The sequence below is a fragment of the Pleurodeles waltl genome, chromosome 5, assembly GCF_031143425.1.
Source record: "Pleurodeles waltl isolate 20211129_DDA chromosome 5, aPleWal1.hap1.20221129, whole genome shotgun sequence".
NCBI classification, from domain to species: domain Eukaryota; kingdom Metazoa; phylum Chordata; class Amphibia; order Caudata; family Salamandridae; genus Pleurodeles; species Pleurodeles waltl.
The window spans coordinates 820,847,474-820,860,655 of record NC_090444.1 but is presented as its reverse complement, the minus strand read 5'-3'; the positions used below and the strand labels follow the sequence as shown (position 1 = coordinate 820,860,655).

Below are 13,182 nucleotides of genomic sequence, written 5' to 3'. Positions count from 1 at the left end.
ACACATTTGCTTGAATAAGAAATTAATTTCAGACTTCTAGTGAGATGAAGCAAAATATGTTTCCATATTAAATGTTTTGTGCACATATATCAAAACTTCAAAGTCTGATTCTAGTTAGTGTATGCCAATATTTTACAAATTGTTCATATTTGTTGTTACTTTGCTTGTAAAACAGGTACATTTATTTTTGTTCAGAAGCTAAAGCAACACCGAAATTTTAATTTTATTTCTCATGCAGAACATAATTTTGTTTTCTTTGAGATTGTGGTGGAATAGCAGCTCTGATTTCTTATCTGCAAGTATGAAAGTCACAATCAAAGTTGTACTTGGGAGAAAGTCTTGTATATTTAAATGAGACTGAAACTGCATCTTTGCTGTCTTCCATTGATTGGGTGACTGTCTGAGAAGTTAAGTCTTTTTTTTTTTTAATTCTTTTTATTAGAAGAAGATAAGAGAAAAAACAAAACAAGTGCATATTGCAGCCTCTGCAGTCATATTAGTCAGAATACAATTAATCATTACCATTTCCCATCATCCCGATCCAGTAGATTCCCCCTCTATTACTCTCCTCTCCAGGACCCACGTTTTCTCACATTCAGTTTCTCATGTTGCTTATTAATCCTCTGGTCCCGCCCCTGTCGCCAATGCACACAATCCTCCCCTGTAGGAGTTCCACTTTCTACAAACCTTGAGCCATTTTTTGAGGCATCTCCTACCCTCATAAATCACTTTCTCTGCCAGCATGCACCAGTTTAGGTCATATTTACATTCCTCTAACCCGGATGGACTAGTGGCTTTCCAATCCCGGGTTAAATTACACTTTGCTACTATCAATCCCAACGTCATCCATGTCGGATCCATGCGGGCAAGATCAATTACTCCCATTATATTCAGTACACACCACTTGGGTTGGGGCTCTACAGTGTTTCCACAAACCTTTTATAAACAGGATACCACTGCAGTCCAGTATCGCTATATCGCTGGACATTTCCATTGCATATGATAGAATGACCCGAGCAGGCTACAATTTCAGGGACACAAGGGTGAAGCTCCCCTGCTCATCTTGGCCAGGGTAGTGCAAGAATAATAGCTCCTGTGGAGACTTTTCGGTTGCACTAATCGGAACATTGCTCGCATTCCTACCTCCCTAGGAGATGCTAAGTCCTCCTGCCACTCATCGTCATCTAATTCACCTACATCCTGTACCCAAGCGCGCTTTCAGGTCCTTACATACATCCTGTAGGTTGTGTATTATTTTACAGTATGTGAGAGACGTTGCATTTTTAGGTATGTGTTCGGATAGTACTTGGACTTCAAGTGGGGAAGACTGAGGAGGGTCCTTCCCTCTGGATAATACTTTATAGAGTGCATGTCTGATTTGGAGGTAGCGATACGTCTCTGTCGGGGCTAGCCAGAACTCTATCTGGAGATCCACGAAGGCAAGAATGGCTCCCCGCGCCCACAGGTCTTCCACTTTTGTGAGACCAATGAGGTCCCATTTATTAAATTTAGGATGAGTTGCTAGTGTGCCCAGTGCCGCGGTTTCCCCCAGGGGGTGCTCTGCGTGATGACATTTTTCCACCCTAGCACACCCAGTGTTTCATGCCAGAGAGTTAGGGTAATTGCTGTAGGATCAGGGAAGGTCTGAGGCTTTCGCCCACCATAGAAGGCCCAGAGTACTCCTCCCGGCTGCATGGCATCTCTGTCCATCGATAGGCTGGCTCTGTTACCAGTAGAAAAGTCCACTGGTTAATAGTCATTAGCTGGGCTGCACAATAATAGTTATGCATGTCTGGGAAGGCAATGCCTCCATCAAACCTGCTTCTTGTTAGCTTGACTACAGCTATCCGTGACTTACCCCTATCCCACCAGAGTGTATGCCTCGCCTGTTCAATGTCTTGGAAATACGAGGCAGGAATCAGATACAGGGTATTAGGAAGTATGTAAAGGAAACCGGGCAGCGCCATCATTTTAAACAGTGCAGCCCTACCCAAGAGTGACAATGGAAGGGATCTCCATTGCTCAACATCTCCCCTAAGTCGTCGCAATGGAGGATCTAAATTCCGGGCAGAGAAGCTAATGGGTGCTCCAGTTATATAGATACCCAATGTGGGCACAGCAGCCTGTCCGGAGATGTGAGGCTGGGCCATTTAGTATATAAATCACTGACTTGTCTCAGTTAATAGTATAGCCGGAGTAGTGATGGAAGAGTGTAAGAATATGCATTAATCTGTCAAGGGAGGAAATTGCCTCTAAGATGTAGAGCAGGATGTCGTCGGCATAAAGTGATATCCTGTCTTCACATCCCTCTGACCATCGCAAACCTCTGATTAGTGGATCAACACGTATCCACTCAGCCAGTGACTCCAATGCCATAGCAAAAATTAAGGGGGATAATTGACACCCCTGATGGGTACCACGCTGGAGTTGGAAAACTGAGGATGTACATTGGTTGATGATCACCTGGGCCAGAGGCTTAGCATACAGGAGACGCACCCAGGCTATAAATCTGGGTCCGAACCCAAACTTCTTGAGGACTTCAAAGAGATAGGTCCAGTTTATGGTATTGAAGGCCATCCGTGCATCCAGCGAAAACACCCGAGGCCTCCCTTATTCTGGGAATCTGACCCATGACCCCATGCAAGCTTCTCAGGTTCAGGACAGTGCTTTGACCTGGCATAAAGCCAGATTGGTCCAGATGTATCAAGGATGGGATCACCTTTACCAGACTAGAAGTTGTACGCAGTAAGTTTATATAGTTCCATGGATGGCCCGTTAGGCCCCATTGCTTTACCCGAGGCCAAGTCTTGTATAGCTTGCAGTATTTCATCCTGCGTTATTTCATGTTCTAATAGATCTTTATCTTGGCGGCAGAGACTTGCTAGGTTGATATTCTATAGTAATTCTCAGGTGTCAATATCAGAGGCATAGTAGTCAGCAAAAGCCCCAGCTATCAACTGCCCACCACGCACCTGGACCCCACTAGTAATCTCTATCTCGAGCACCCATTTATTGGTTCTCTCTTTTCTCTCCAGCGGGACAGCAACTTACCCACCCTGTCATTCACTTCGTATAACCAACGCTGTTTAGCCACATAGTGTGTGCGAGCTGCTTCCATCTCTGTGGCTCTTTATTCTTTTTGTTTTAGTGCTAGCTGATGTGATCTATTTATCTGGTCTGAATCCACCAGCCTCCAGTTTTCTAATTTCTCTCTCTAGGGCCTCCACACATGCTGTTGCATCCTTCTTATGCTACACTATCGCCAAGACTTCTTGTTCCTTTATTACCACTTTATAGGCCTCCCATAATGTCTGTGGAGACTCGACGGATCCTACATTTTCAGCAAAGTAGCACTGGGTTGCCGAGCTCAAACTAGTGCGGATCTGAGGTATCTTTAGATACCAGGGACTGACCACTAACCTTCGCTATTCAGGTGGGGCCTGATTACCATACACCACCCAGATCAGTGAATGGTCTGATATTCCTTGTGCCAAGTGCTTGATTTCTTTAAAGTAGCCTAGCTGCTGAGGGAGAGTGAGAATGTAATCAATTATTGAGAGGCTGCCATGGGCCCCTGATAGAAATGTGTATTGTCGCTTTTGTGGGTTGCAGGCGCGCCACCCATCAATAAGCCCCATGGCCATAAAAAAATCTGCAAGTGATGCGCCCATCTGTCTTGCAGCATGCAATGTCTCCCATTAAAGTCTCCCCCTATTAGGAGTTATCCGTCTGGTAGTTTTAAGAGCAAAGCACTAAGTTCCACATGTGCATCTGCGTGCAAGCGCAGTGGAATATATACAAAGACAATATTTAGTGTGGCTCCATCCCATGTCCCGGCGAGCGCTGAATATCTGCCACGCCTATCCATCCATGTGCCTTTGATCGTAAAGGGCCAGGACGTGCGCAAAAGGATACCAACTCCTTGAGAGCCTTAGGTATGTCCTGCATGGGCCGTCATTTTATACCCCCAGCGGTCTAGAGCTCGATATGTATTTCCGCATAGATGCGTCTCCTGTAGGAGAGCAACATCTGGGGCGTGCCGATTTAGATATTGCAGCCCTACTCCCCTCTTTGTTTTATCCCCCAGCCCGTTTACATTCCACGATAGCAATCTAATGTCCATGAACATAGATGTCATTACCAAAGGGAGAAGGGAACATGGACCAGATTGTCCATGTGTGGTGGCGGGGTGGCGCGACCTGTATTTTATAATGGGTCAGCTGCGGCGGTCTGGGTCGTGGTGATATCCAACTGCTGCACATCATACCTAACATTTGTTCAAACAACCAATTAAAAACATAACCAAAGCATACTCCACTCCCTGCCTCCCTGCATGGTGGATCCAAAACTACCCACCTCCCTAACTCTGCAGAGTGCCTGTTGCTCCTACCCAACATGTTAAATTTTGTGGTGGCTATCGACAGAAAACGTACCTCCCCAAGGCTATATCCTTATATTCAAAAATTTGCTACGTTTCTATGGGGTCCCGGTCCATGGCAACACCATCTTAACTCCGTTTCACTGCCCATTAATTTATTAGGCTGAGGAGCCCAGTGGTCTGGAGACTCCCCTACCCACCCTCCCTGTGCAGGCAGAGAACAAAGTGGTTCAAAGAGCACCCCATTTGTCAAAATCATCTGTTCAGTTCTGGGTCTCTAGGAAGGACTGTAACTTGCTTCCAAGTCTAGTGTAGCGCTCTGGTCTTTCTGTGGGCCATCCCTTGGTCTCTGCAGCATATCACTTTGCTGGCATTGGCATCCCACTTGCCTTCCTTTGCAGTTTCCAGCTGTTCACCAGCCCTCAAGCCATGACAAAGCATCTGTCGGAGTCTCAAAGAACCATATTTTCCCCTCTGTGACTATTCGCAATTTGGATGGAAAGATCATGGAATATTTAATTTCTTGTTCTTACATATTTCCCATAAAATCATGTCTCAGTCGCTGCACCTGCATCGTAAAGTCTGGAAAAAAGGTTATCTTTGCATTTTCATAGAGGTCCGGAGGGTGGGGGCGGCCCCTGCCGTCTGTGAGATCAAATCCCAGTCTCAAAAATGAAAGATTCTAGCAATGCTGGAGCGAGGTGGTGCTCCTGTTGTGGTACTCTTCCAGGCACCCTGTGTACACATTCTAGGGAGAAGAACTTGGAGAGCCCTATAGGTTGTAGTTCCTTAATGACAAGATCTTCAACAAACACATCACCTGCAGGTCCTTCGGATTTCTCCGGCACCCCCACTATCCGAATATTGTTCCTTCTGGATCTACTCTCATAGCCTTCCAGTTTGGCCTGCATGTTGGTAGTAAGTACCTGCAGTTTGCTGACTTGGGTATTTAGACTGTTAGGGGGTCATTACGACCCTGGCGGTCTGAGACCGCCAGGGCTAAAGTGGCGTCCGTACCGCCAACAGGCTGGCGGTATGGAGACCCATATTTCGACTGCGGCGTTAGCGCCGCGGTCGCACCGCCGGGGCCGGCGGTTTCCTGCCGTTTTAGCCCCGGGCGGTGATAATCAGCCAGGGCAGCGCTGCAAGCAGCGCTGCCCTGGGGATTATGACTCCCCTACCGCCAGCCTGTTTCTGGCGGTTTGCACCGCCAGGAAGAGGCTGGCGGTAAGGGAGTCCTGGGGCCCCTGGGGCCATAGCAGACAGTGAAAAGCGCGACGGGTCGTACGGCCGCAACACCGCCGGCTCCATTAGGAGCCGGCTCCTATGTTGCGGCCGCATCCCCGCTGGGCCGGCAGGCGTAAGCTAGGTTTGCGCCCGCCGGCCCAGCGGGGATGTTGTAATGGGGACCGCAGGAGTGTGGCCGCATTGGCGGCCGCACAGCGGTTACAGCTCCCTTAGTGTCTTCTCTCAGGGTGGTGGGGGAGTCATCTATTTCTTTCACCCGTGTGCCCATATTGCGGAGGTCAGCTCACAGGAGACCTATCTCTGTTATCACTAAGTCGATTCTTGACTCTAGGGAGGTACGAACTCTTTTTATGGTCTCCATCAAATCATGGAGTCTGGGAGTCCCGCATCTATCACTGCCTGGGCCGGCAATGCAATACTCCGGTCTGAAGATCTCTCCACATCTGTGGTACCCTTTGGTATGGCATATTTGTCAAGCTTAGTTTGTTGCACTGCCTTTCCTCCACGCCCCCAGTCATTATGTCGCTTCAGGCAAGTCGCGTTATGCTACACATTTTGTCCCAGAAAGCAGCAGGGGCATATAGTGGGGCTGTCACTTGGTACATCTGTCACCTGCCAAAGGATGCAATAAATTTCCTCAGCGGCCTGTCGGTTGTCCCATTGCGCATCCCCCTACACAGTGTGTGAGCTGTCGCTACCTCTCCAGACTGAGCGCGCTCCAACCTGGGGGATCCTCGCGTCTAAATGTGCTCCTTCTGCAATCCCATCAAAGCCATCACTTCTTGGCCATCAAGTCATGGTCTGGCCTCCGTCACTTGGCAAGTTTTAGTCCCAGCACTGTGGTTCGTGTTCTGTGCTGTTTTACACCCTCGCCCCCTGTTATTTATCTTGTACTCCAGGAGGAGTGAGGGGCCCTCGCTTTTCTCCCCCATGGACTGTTCTTGTTTAGATTATTTGCAGCCCAGATCAGCAATTATGGAGGACACAGGGGTCCTGGGGATTTTCCTCCCTTAGCCCATCCCTGGCCCCGAGGGCCGCCAGTAATTCCGGCAGCCGTCTCCTCCTCTATTTCTGGCTGTGAACCCTTGACTCCAGCACGGACCGACTCGACCGCTGATTCCTCTGCCCCTCATTTCCTCAACCCCAGGACCAGAGGCCCTCCATTTGCTCCTCCAGGAGCACGAGAGGCGAACGCCTCCTGGACCAGGTGCCTCACACCCGGCTCTATTTATCACCATGGCCACTGCAGCCCCAGCAGCCACTCACTCTCCTTCGAGACCGAATGGGACATCCCCAGCTGGCGGCGGCCGCCATGTCTTTGCTTCCCCACTCCCAGGCTTTCTTCGTGAGGTTCACTTCCCCACACCCTTTGCCAGCAATACCAGGTGGGTGGGGTCCCCCGACCGCCTCAATCCACGGATGGGGGACCCACCTCGATTGGTTCTCCTCACAAGGGGCTGAGAATGCCACGTCTCAGGGGAAAGCATGCAGCTTCTATCCTCCGCCCCACCAGTCCACACAGGGAGCTCTGGGGGCCTTCTTCCCTTGTCTGAATACTGGCACCCAGGACCCCCGGCAGCTAAAGCAGCTGCTACCTCCTCCTTACTTTCGGGCCGTGCACTATCGGCTCCGACGTGGTCCGTCCAGACTGCCAACTCTTCGGGCCCTCACCTCCTCTGCTGCTGAGCCAGAGGCCCATCGGTTCCCTCCTTAAACGCGAGGGAGGCGGGTGCCCCCAGGAGCAGGAGCCAAGCCCCGGCACCAATAGATCACCAGTCGTTGCAGTCGCCACAACACCTGCGGTCACTCACCCTCTTCTGAGACCGCAGTGTCGGCTCCAACCGGGGGTCGCTGCCATTTCCTTGCTCCTCTGCATCCGGGCCTTCTCTGCGGGATCCACCTCGCCCCTTCCTTCGCCAGCAGTATCTGGTGGGTGCGATCCCCTGATCTCCTTGAGTGGGGATCCCTACCTCGATCGCGTCTCCTCACTGGGGGCAGCAGCTCCCACGTCTCGGAGGTGTGGGTCGGGCCACAGGCCTGAACCTTTGCACCTCCAGGCGGCGACCCCTGGTTTCACTCCTTGCGTTCACCGTGATTCAGCAGGAGTCGTAATAGGGCCCCGGTGCTTTCCTGTGTACCTGCATGCTTCGTAGCAGTGATTTGTCGAATGGATGGCCGGATGTTTAAGGATTATAGTGAGTTAGGGGAACAGAGCCTCGCTACTTTGCAGACATCTTGGATGGTGGTTGGGCACACCCCCACCCCCGGAATTATGTCTTATTGACAATGTTAGAAAGCAGCCATTTTAAGAATGATTTAAATTCAAATTCCCTTCTTCTTGCTTCCTTTGGTGGATAATCCCTTCCAGCTTAGTTTAGAGCAGATGCCTTTCTGCAACATTTAAAGCAGATTTCCATTCACACTTCCTCTCTCTCACACACTAGAGATTTAGATTACTTTTTCCCTTGCCCGAAGGAGATGAACTTGGCAGATTCCTTCTCCACTTCCTAGACAAAATGTAATTGATTTATAGACTTCCCCTTTCAGAGGCTTTCTACAATGACACCTTCTGCATGACTTTTCCTCAAATTTCTGACTTATCCCAACCTTAGCTGACTAGGGTTTTGCCTTCATGGGAAAATGAATCTGTTTTGGTTTATTGGGAGACAACTTTATAACAGTTAGTCTTTGTATTTATGAGTTTGAATTGCTTTGAATTATATTGACTAGTGCATTCATGTATTGGCAACTGAATTTCAACTAATTTGATGATGTGAACTTCTAACTTTGCTACTCTTTTAATAAACTCTTATGGCTTAGAAATCTAATACACTCTGTCAGTCTTTGTGGGGCAAGCATGTTTTACGTTATTAAAATGTATAGATTGGTGTGACAGTCTCGGTCCGAAATGAATGCTCAATCGGCGTACAGCCTGAACCTGAATTTGCACCAGAAATGTGTAAATTACTGCATTAAAACACAAAATTAGAGACTTAAACTAATAGCTAACTGAAGACGTCAATACTGGACATACCTCTGGTGGTGTCTGCTGTGACTTTTTTTCTGACTTCTGAGAGTCTTTACTCCCTCTTCTTTTTAGAGAAAGCTGAAAAGCAAATAAATAAAATTCCATTATGCTGAATGGAGTTGGTATGCTTTACATTTCATTTAAGCATATGACTTTTTGAGATAGGCAGTAATCTAGGTTCCCAACATACGAATATTACTTGAATTCTTTTGAGTTAGTTATAAATTCTGTCAGGGTAGTTGAAGTGACATTCTGAAACCATCATGACATCACAACAAATGGTGTGAGACAGCATTCTCCTCCTGGAAGCATTAACTTTATAATGTCGGAAAAAACAATGAAAGGCAATAGCAGCAGTATAGAGGGTTGCATTGCAATCACCTACGTGACAGCCTGACACTGGTTCCCCACAGACAAATATGTGATTATCAATTTTTGGCTAGTTAAAAGTCCATTCCCTTGAGCAGGAAAAATGCCATAGGGAATTACGATTTAGAATCATGGCAATAGTTAAACAAGAATTACCAAAGTGTTCTTTCTAATATTTCAAGTCCTGAATTAGCTATTAAAACCAACTCCTGCAGTGGAAAACAAAACAAACATTGCCAAAGTCAATAAGTCTAACTTGCATTTTCATTCTGGGATAAAGCAGTGTTAAAAAATGTCTACCACAGTCAAAAAAATTAAACAAAAAAAATGATTTCTTATACAATGCATCCATGAGGTAATAACATTTGTGCGTGATGACTCAATATATTTTTGAGATAGAATATATTCCCTCGTGCATTAGAATGGAAGTGCTCCAAAGGAAGCAGAATGATACACAAAACACCAACAAGATGCTGTAAGAGTTTAATAATCCTCTTGGGTGGAGCCATACCCCAATCTATGTATATTTTAAAAACTGATAAAAAGAGGGATGCACAGAGATGTGCTATCAAGCCAGACATATATGTTTGCTTTCTGGTGACAATGCACAATGAGGAAAATCATTTTATGTGTGACACTTTAGTGTATTCTTGAGGAATAAAATTGTCTTTCATGCATTTCAAAAAAGCACTCTATAAACAATGGAAAGATGCACCACAGAGCCAAAATGGTTTGGTGGGAGAGAAATACTCCTTTGGGAGGAGCAAGAGTTCACTCTGTGTTTTTTCAATGGACTGATAACAATAGGTCTTGCAGATAACTGCAGTGGTATGCCATAAGTAAAGGAGACACAACGAGAGCAGAAGAGAGGAACAATGATGGCAAAAAGGGGGGCTTAGAGAGTAGAGGTAAAAGACAAGACAGAAAACAAAAGGAGGATAAGGGGAACACCAGATGAGGGTCCCAGAAATTGTAAAATGGGTAAAAGGAAAGTTGAATGGAGAGCTGAAAAGTTAGGAGGCAGAAAAAGGCCATGATGGGATTGTAGAGCTGGAGTGTCCTCTTATGTCATGAGGCAGTCCCTCCCTAGGGGCTGTGCTTCCACCCACTAAACACCCATCCAACACGGGCATCACCAGTCGGGTGACCTTGCTAATGAGAGGGGTCGGGCACAAGTGCCCAGGACAGTTATACCCGCAAAGTAACAGTGTCTATCTCATACATTATTCACCATGTAGGTCTAGGGCCCCCAATACTATGTTGGTGATGAGGATGGTCAGTCCCTCTGTGCTCTGATACCACCTCTTCATCCTGGTTGTGCGTATCCAGCAGTGACAGGGAGGTGAGCGCAAGAGACGCACCCTTGGGAGAGGACCGTGGGGGGAGGAACAGATTAGCGAGGAAGCCTGTGGAGAGGCATGACACAGAAACCACTTGAGAACAAGAGTGGCCCTGCTGCACCAGTGCTTCATGCCCGTGAAGACAGTGAAGGTGCTGTGGCAGGAACAACCTCACCTTGCTCAATGTGACGGTGACTGAGGTCTTGGAAAAGAAACTGAGAAGCGAGCAGTGAGCAATGCGCTCGCTGGTTGGCTGCATGCTACCGCTTCGGGGAAGAGTGAAGACAGTTTAGTTCCCGCAAAGGCCCAACAAGCCAACACCCAGTTGCAGGAGAAAGAGAGGCACTGCAAGGGTATTGGCAGGAGCCAGCTGTAGGGTCAGCGCTACTACACCAGAGTACAAAACAACCCTATTTTTTGTCCCCCACAGCTTGAGTGGCCTGATGCTTCAGCCAAAAAGAAGAGACACTTTGCTTCCTACAGCAGCCTTGCTGCACCAGCACTCTACTGCCCAAACAAGGAAAAGAACCGGTGAGGCACTGCAACTAGTGCAATGCACCTGCAAGACACAAGGGGGCATATTTATACTCTGTTTGCACCGAATTAATGTCCTTTCTTTTTACTCTAATTCGGTGCAAAACTAACTCCATATTTATACTTTGGTGCTAGACCCCTCTAGCGCCAAATTTAGGAGTTAAAGTCATTTTTTGAAAGTTGAGACCTACCTTGCCTTAATGAGATGCAAGGTAGGCGTTCCCGTGCACAAAATGACTCTATGGCCTTAACGCCATATTTAGGGGCATATTTATACTCTGCAGCATATTTATACTCTGTTTGCACCGAATTAGTGTCATTTTTTTTACTCTAATTCAGTGCAAATCTAACTCCATATTTATACTTTGGTACTAGGCCCTTCTAGCACCAAGGCCCTGATTTATACTTTTTTTGCGCCGCATTAATGTCATTTTTTGGCACAAAAGTGGCGCAAACGTACAAAATATTGGCCCTTATTTATACTTTTTGCTGCAAAACTGCACTAACTCAGTTTTGCACCAAAAAGTTTAACACCGGCTTGCACCATTTCTATGCACCAGATGGGCACCATATTTATGGAATGGTGCAAGCCGGTGCAAAGGGTAGGCTTGAGTAAAAAAAAAAAATGACTTTAGTTGGGTGGGGTTGGCAGTATAGAAGAAGAGGGTTTAGCACCAAAAAAGGACTTTAGGCAGGTTAGAGTAAAAAAAATAATGACTCTAACCAGATTAGCGTCATTTTATGGTGCTAAACATACCATGCCACATAATTCCTGTCTTAGAAAAGGCAGGAGTCATGCCCACCACCCCAATGGCCAGCACAGAGGACAGGGGTCACCCGGGCATGGCCATTCACCCTGTGCCATGTATGGGGGCACATTTCGGGGCCCCCTATGGCACTTTCAAAAATAAAATGCAATCTTACCTGGGATGGGGTCCCCCATCCTCCGCAGTCCCTCTGGTGTGGGTGGGGGTGACCCTGGGGCCTGGGGAGGGCACCTGTGGGCTTATTCCATGGTGGAAAAGCGGCTGGCTCCCATGACAACTGGACAGCACCAGCCGAAAACAAAATAAGGAAAGTGGCAGGTCGTCTGCTCCCAGCAGTAAGGATACGGACCACAGAGGACGGTTGCAAGGAAGCATGAGCCTCCAGTGAAATGTAGCCCTGCTGAGCTGTACCCAAACAACCAACCTGGCAGCACTGCCTAAGGGCCATGGAAGGTCACACGGAAGAGTAGCAGCACTGTGACAGAGTCCAGTATGAAGGGAACACAAGCACCCAGGACTGATCAGCTGGTGAAGACACTCATCGAGCCCAAAGACTAAATGATCGCAACACTAAGAGAGGACCCTGCACCAGTACAGGTAGCACTGGCTCCAGCCCAGTCATTTTTGGCCATCGGGCCTTTGGTGTGGAAGTCCCTGCCGGCTGCATCACTGTCACATTGGTAGTGGTACTACGCAGGTTCATGAGCACATACAGGGACCCTGTGAGGTGAAAGGCCTCAGATGGAGAGATCAGGATGAATGGAAGGCTCTGGGGCCCCACACCTCCAATGGGGCTTATAAACAATGAGAGAATCACCCTCTGGCAAAGAATAGAGGGCGCACCCAAATGCTAGACCTTTGGCCCCCCGAACCACAATCAGGCACTGCACTTCGCAAGCAGACAAACCTCGCTGAGGAAGCATGCCATGAAGCAACACAGACATTGCCAAAGGGGGAGAGTACCAAGTTGGTGATAGTCAGCCAGGTGATACAGGCAAACCAGAGGAACAAAGTCTATAACGCCATCCGGTCAAGAACAGATTGCAGCTGCCTGTCACAGAAACGTAGAGATAAGGTCCGACACCCAAAAAGAAAAGGCCCTGTACGGTGCTGCTGTCAGAGTACCGCTGCCGAGCTCAAAGACTGTCTTTGGATGCACGGCATGGATGCCGTGCCAGTGAGATGCCACTGTACTGGATGGTAACTGACATCTCTGCCACAAACCTTCCCAAAGGTCTTCGCCCTTGATGTGAGAATGTGATTGGAGGAGTCGACCAGTGAAAATGAGGAGAGTACAGTGACCCTGCCATCAGGTGAAGGAGGAGTGGATGCTTCACAAGATGTCACCCAGAACACGAGGTGAAACCACCCCAGTGCCACCCACTAAAGAGACTAAGGGCCATATTTACAAGAAAGTGGCGCATCACTACCAATGCCCCACTATTCTTGTGTGCCCCTACCGTCACCTAACGACACCATGGTTGCACTGTATTTACAATACGGCACACAATGGCGGTC

General features: G+C 48.0%; 1 protein-coding gene across 2 annotated transcripts in view; it reads right to left on the bottom strand.

Moving 5' to 3' along the window:
- Nucleotides 1–13,182, bottom strand: part of MTCL3 (MTCL family member 3) — a 188,329-nt gene that overhangs the window by 40,772 nt on the left and 134,375 nt on the right. For both annotated transcript variants that reach the window (XM_069234839.1, XM_069234840.1), the window contains exon 4: nt 8,661–8,732. In XM_069234839.1, the coding sequence (XP_069090940.1) occupies nt 8,661–8,732 (72 nt within the window). The remainder of the gene's footprint in view (nt 1–8,660; nt 8,733–13,182) is intronic.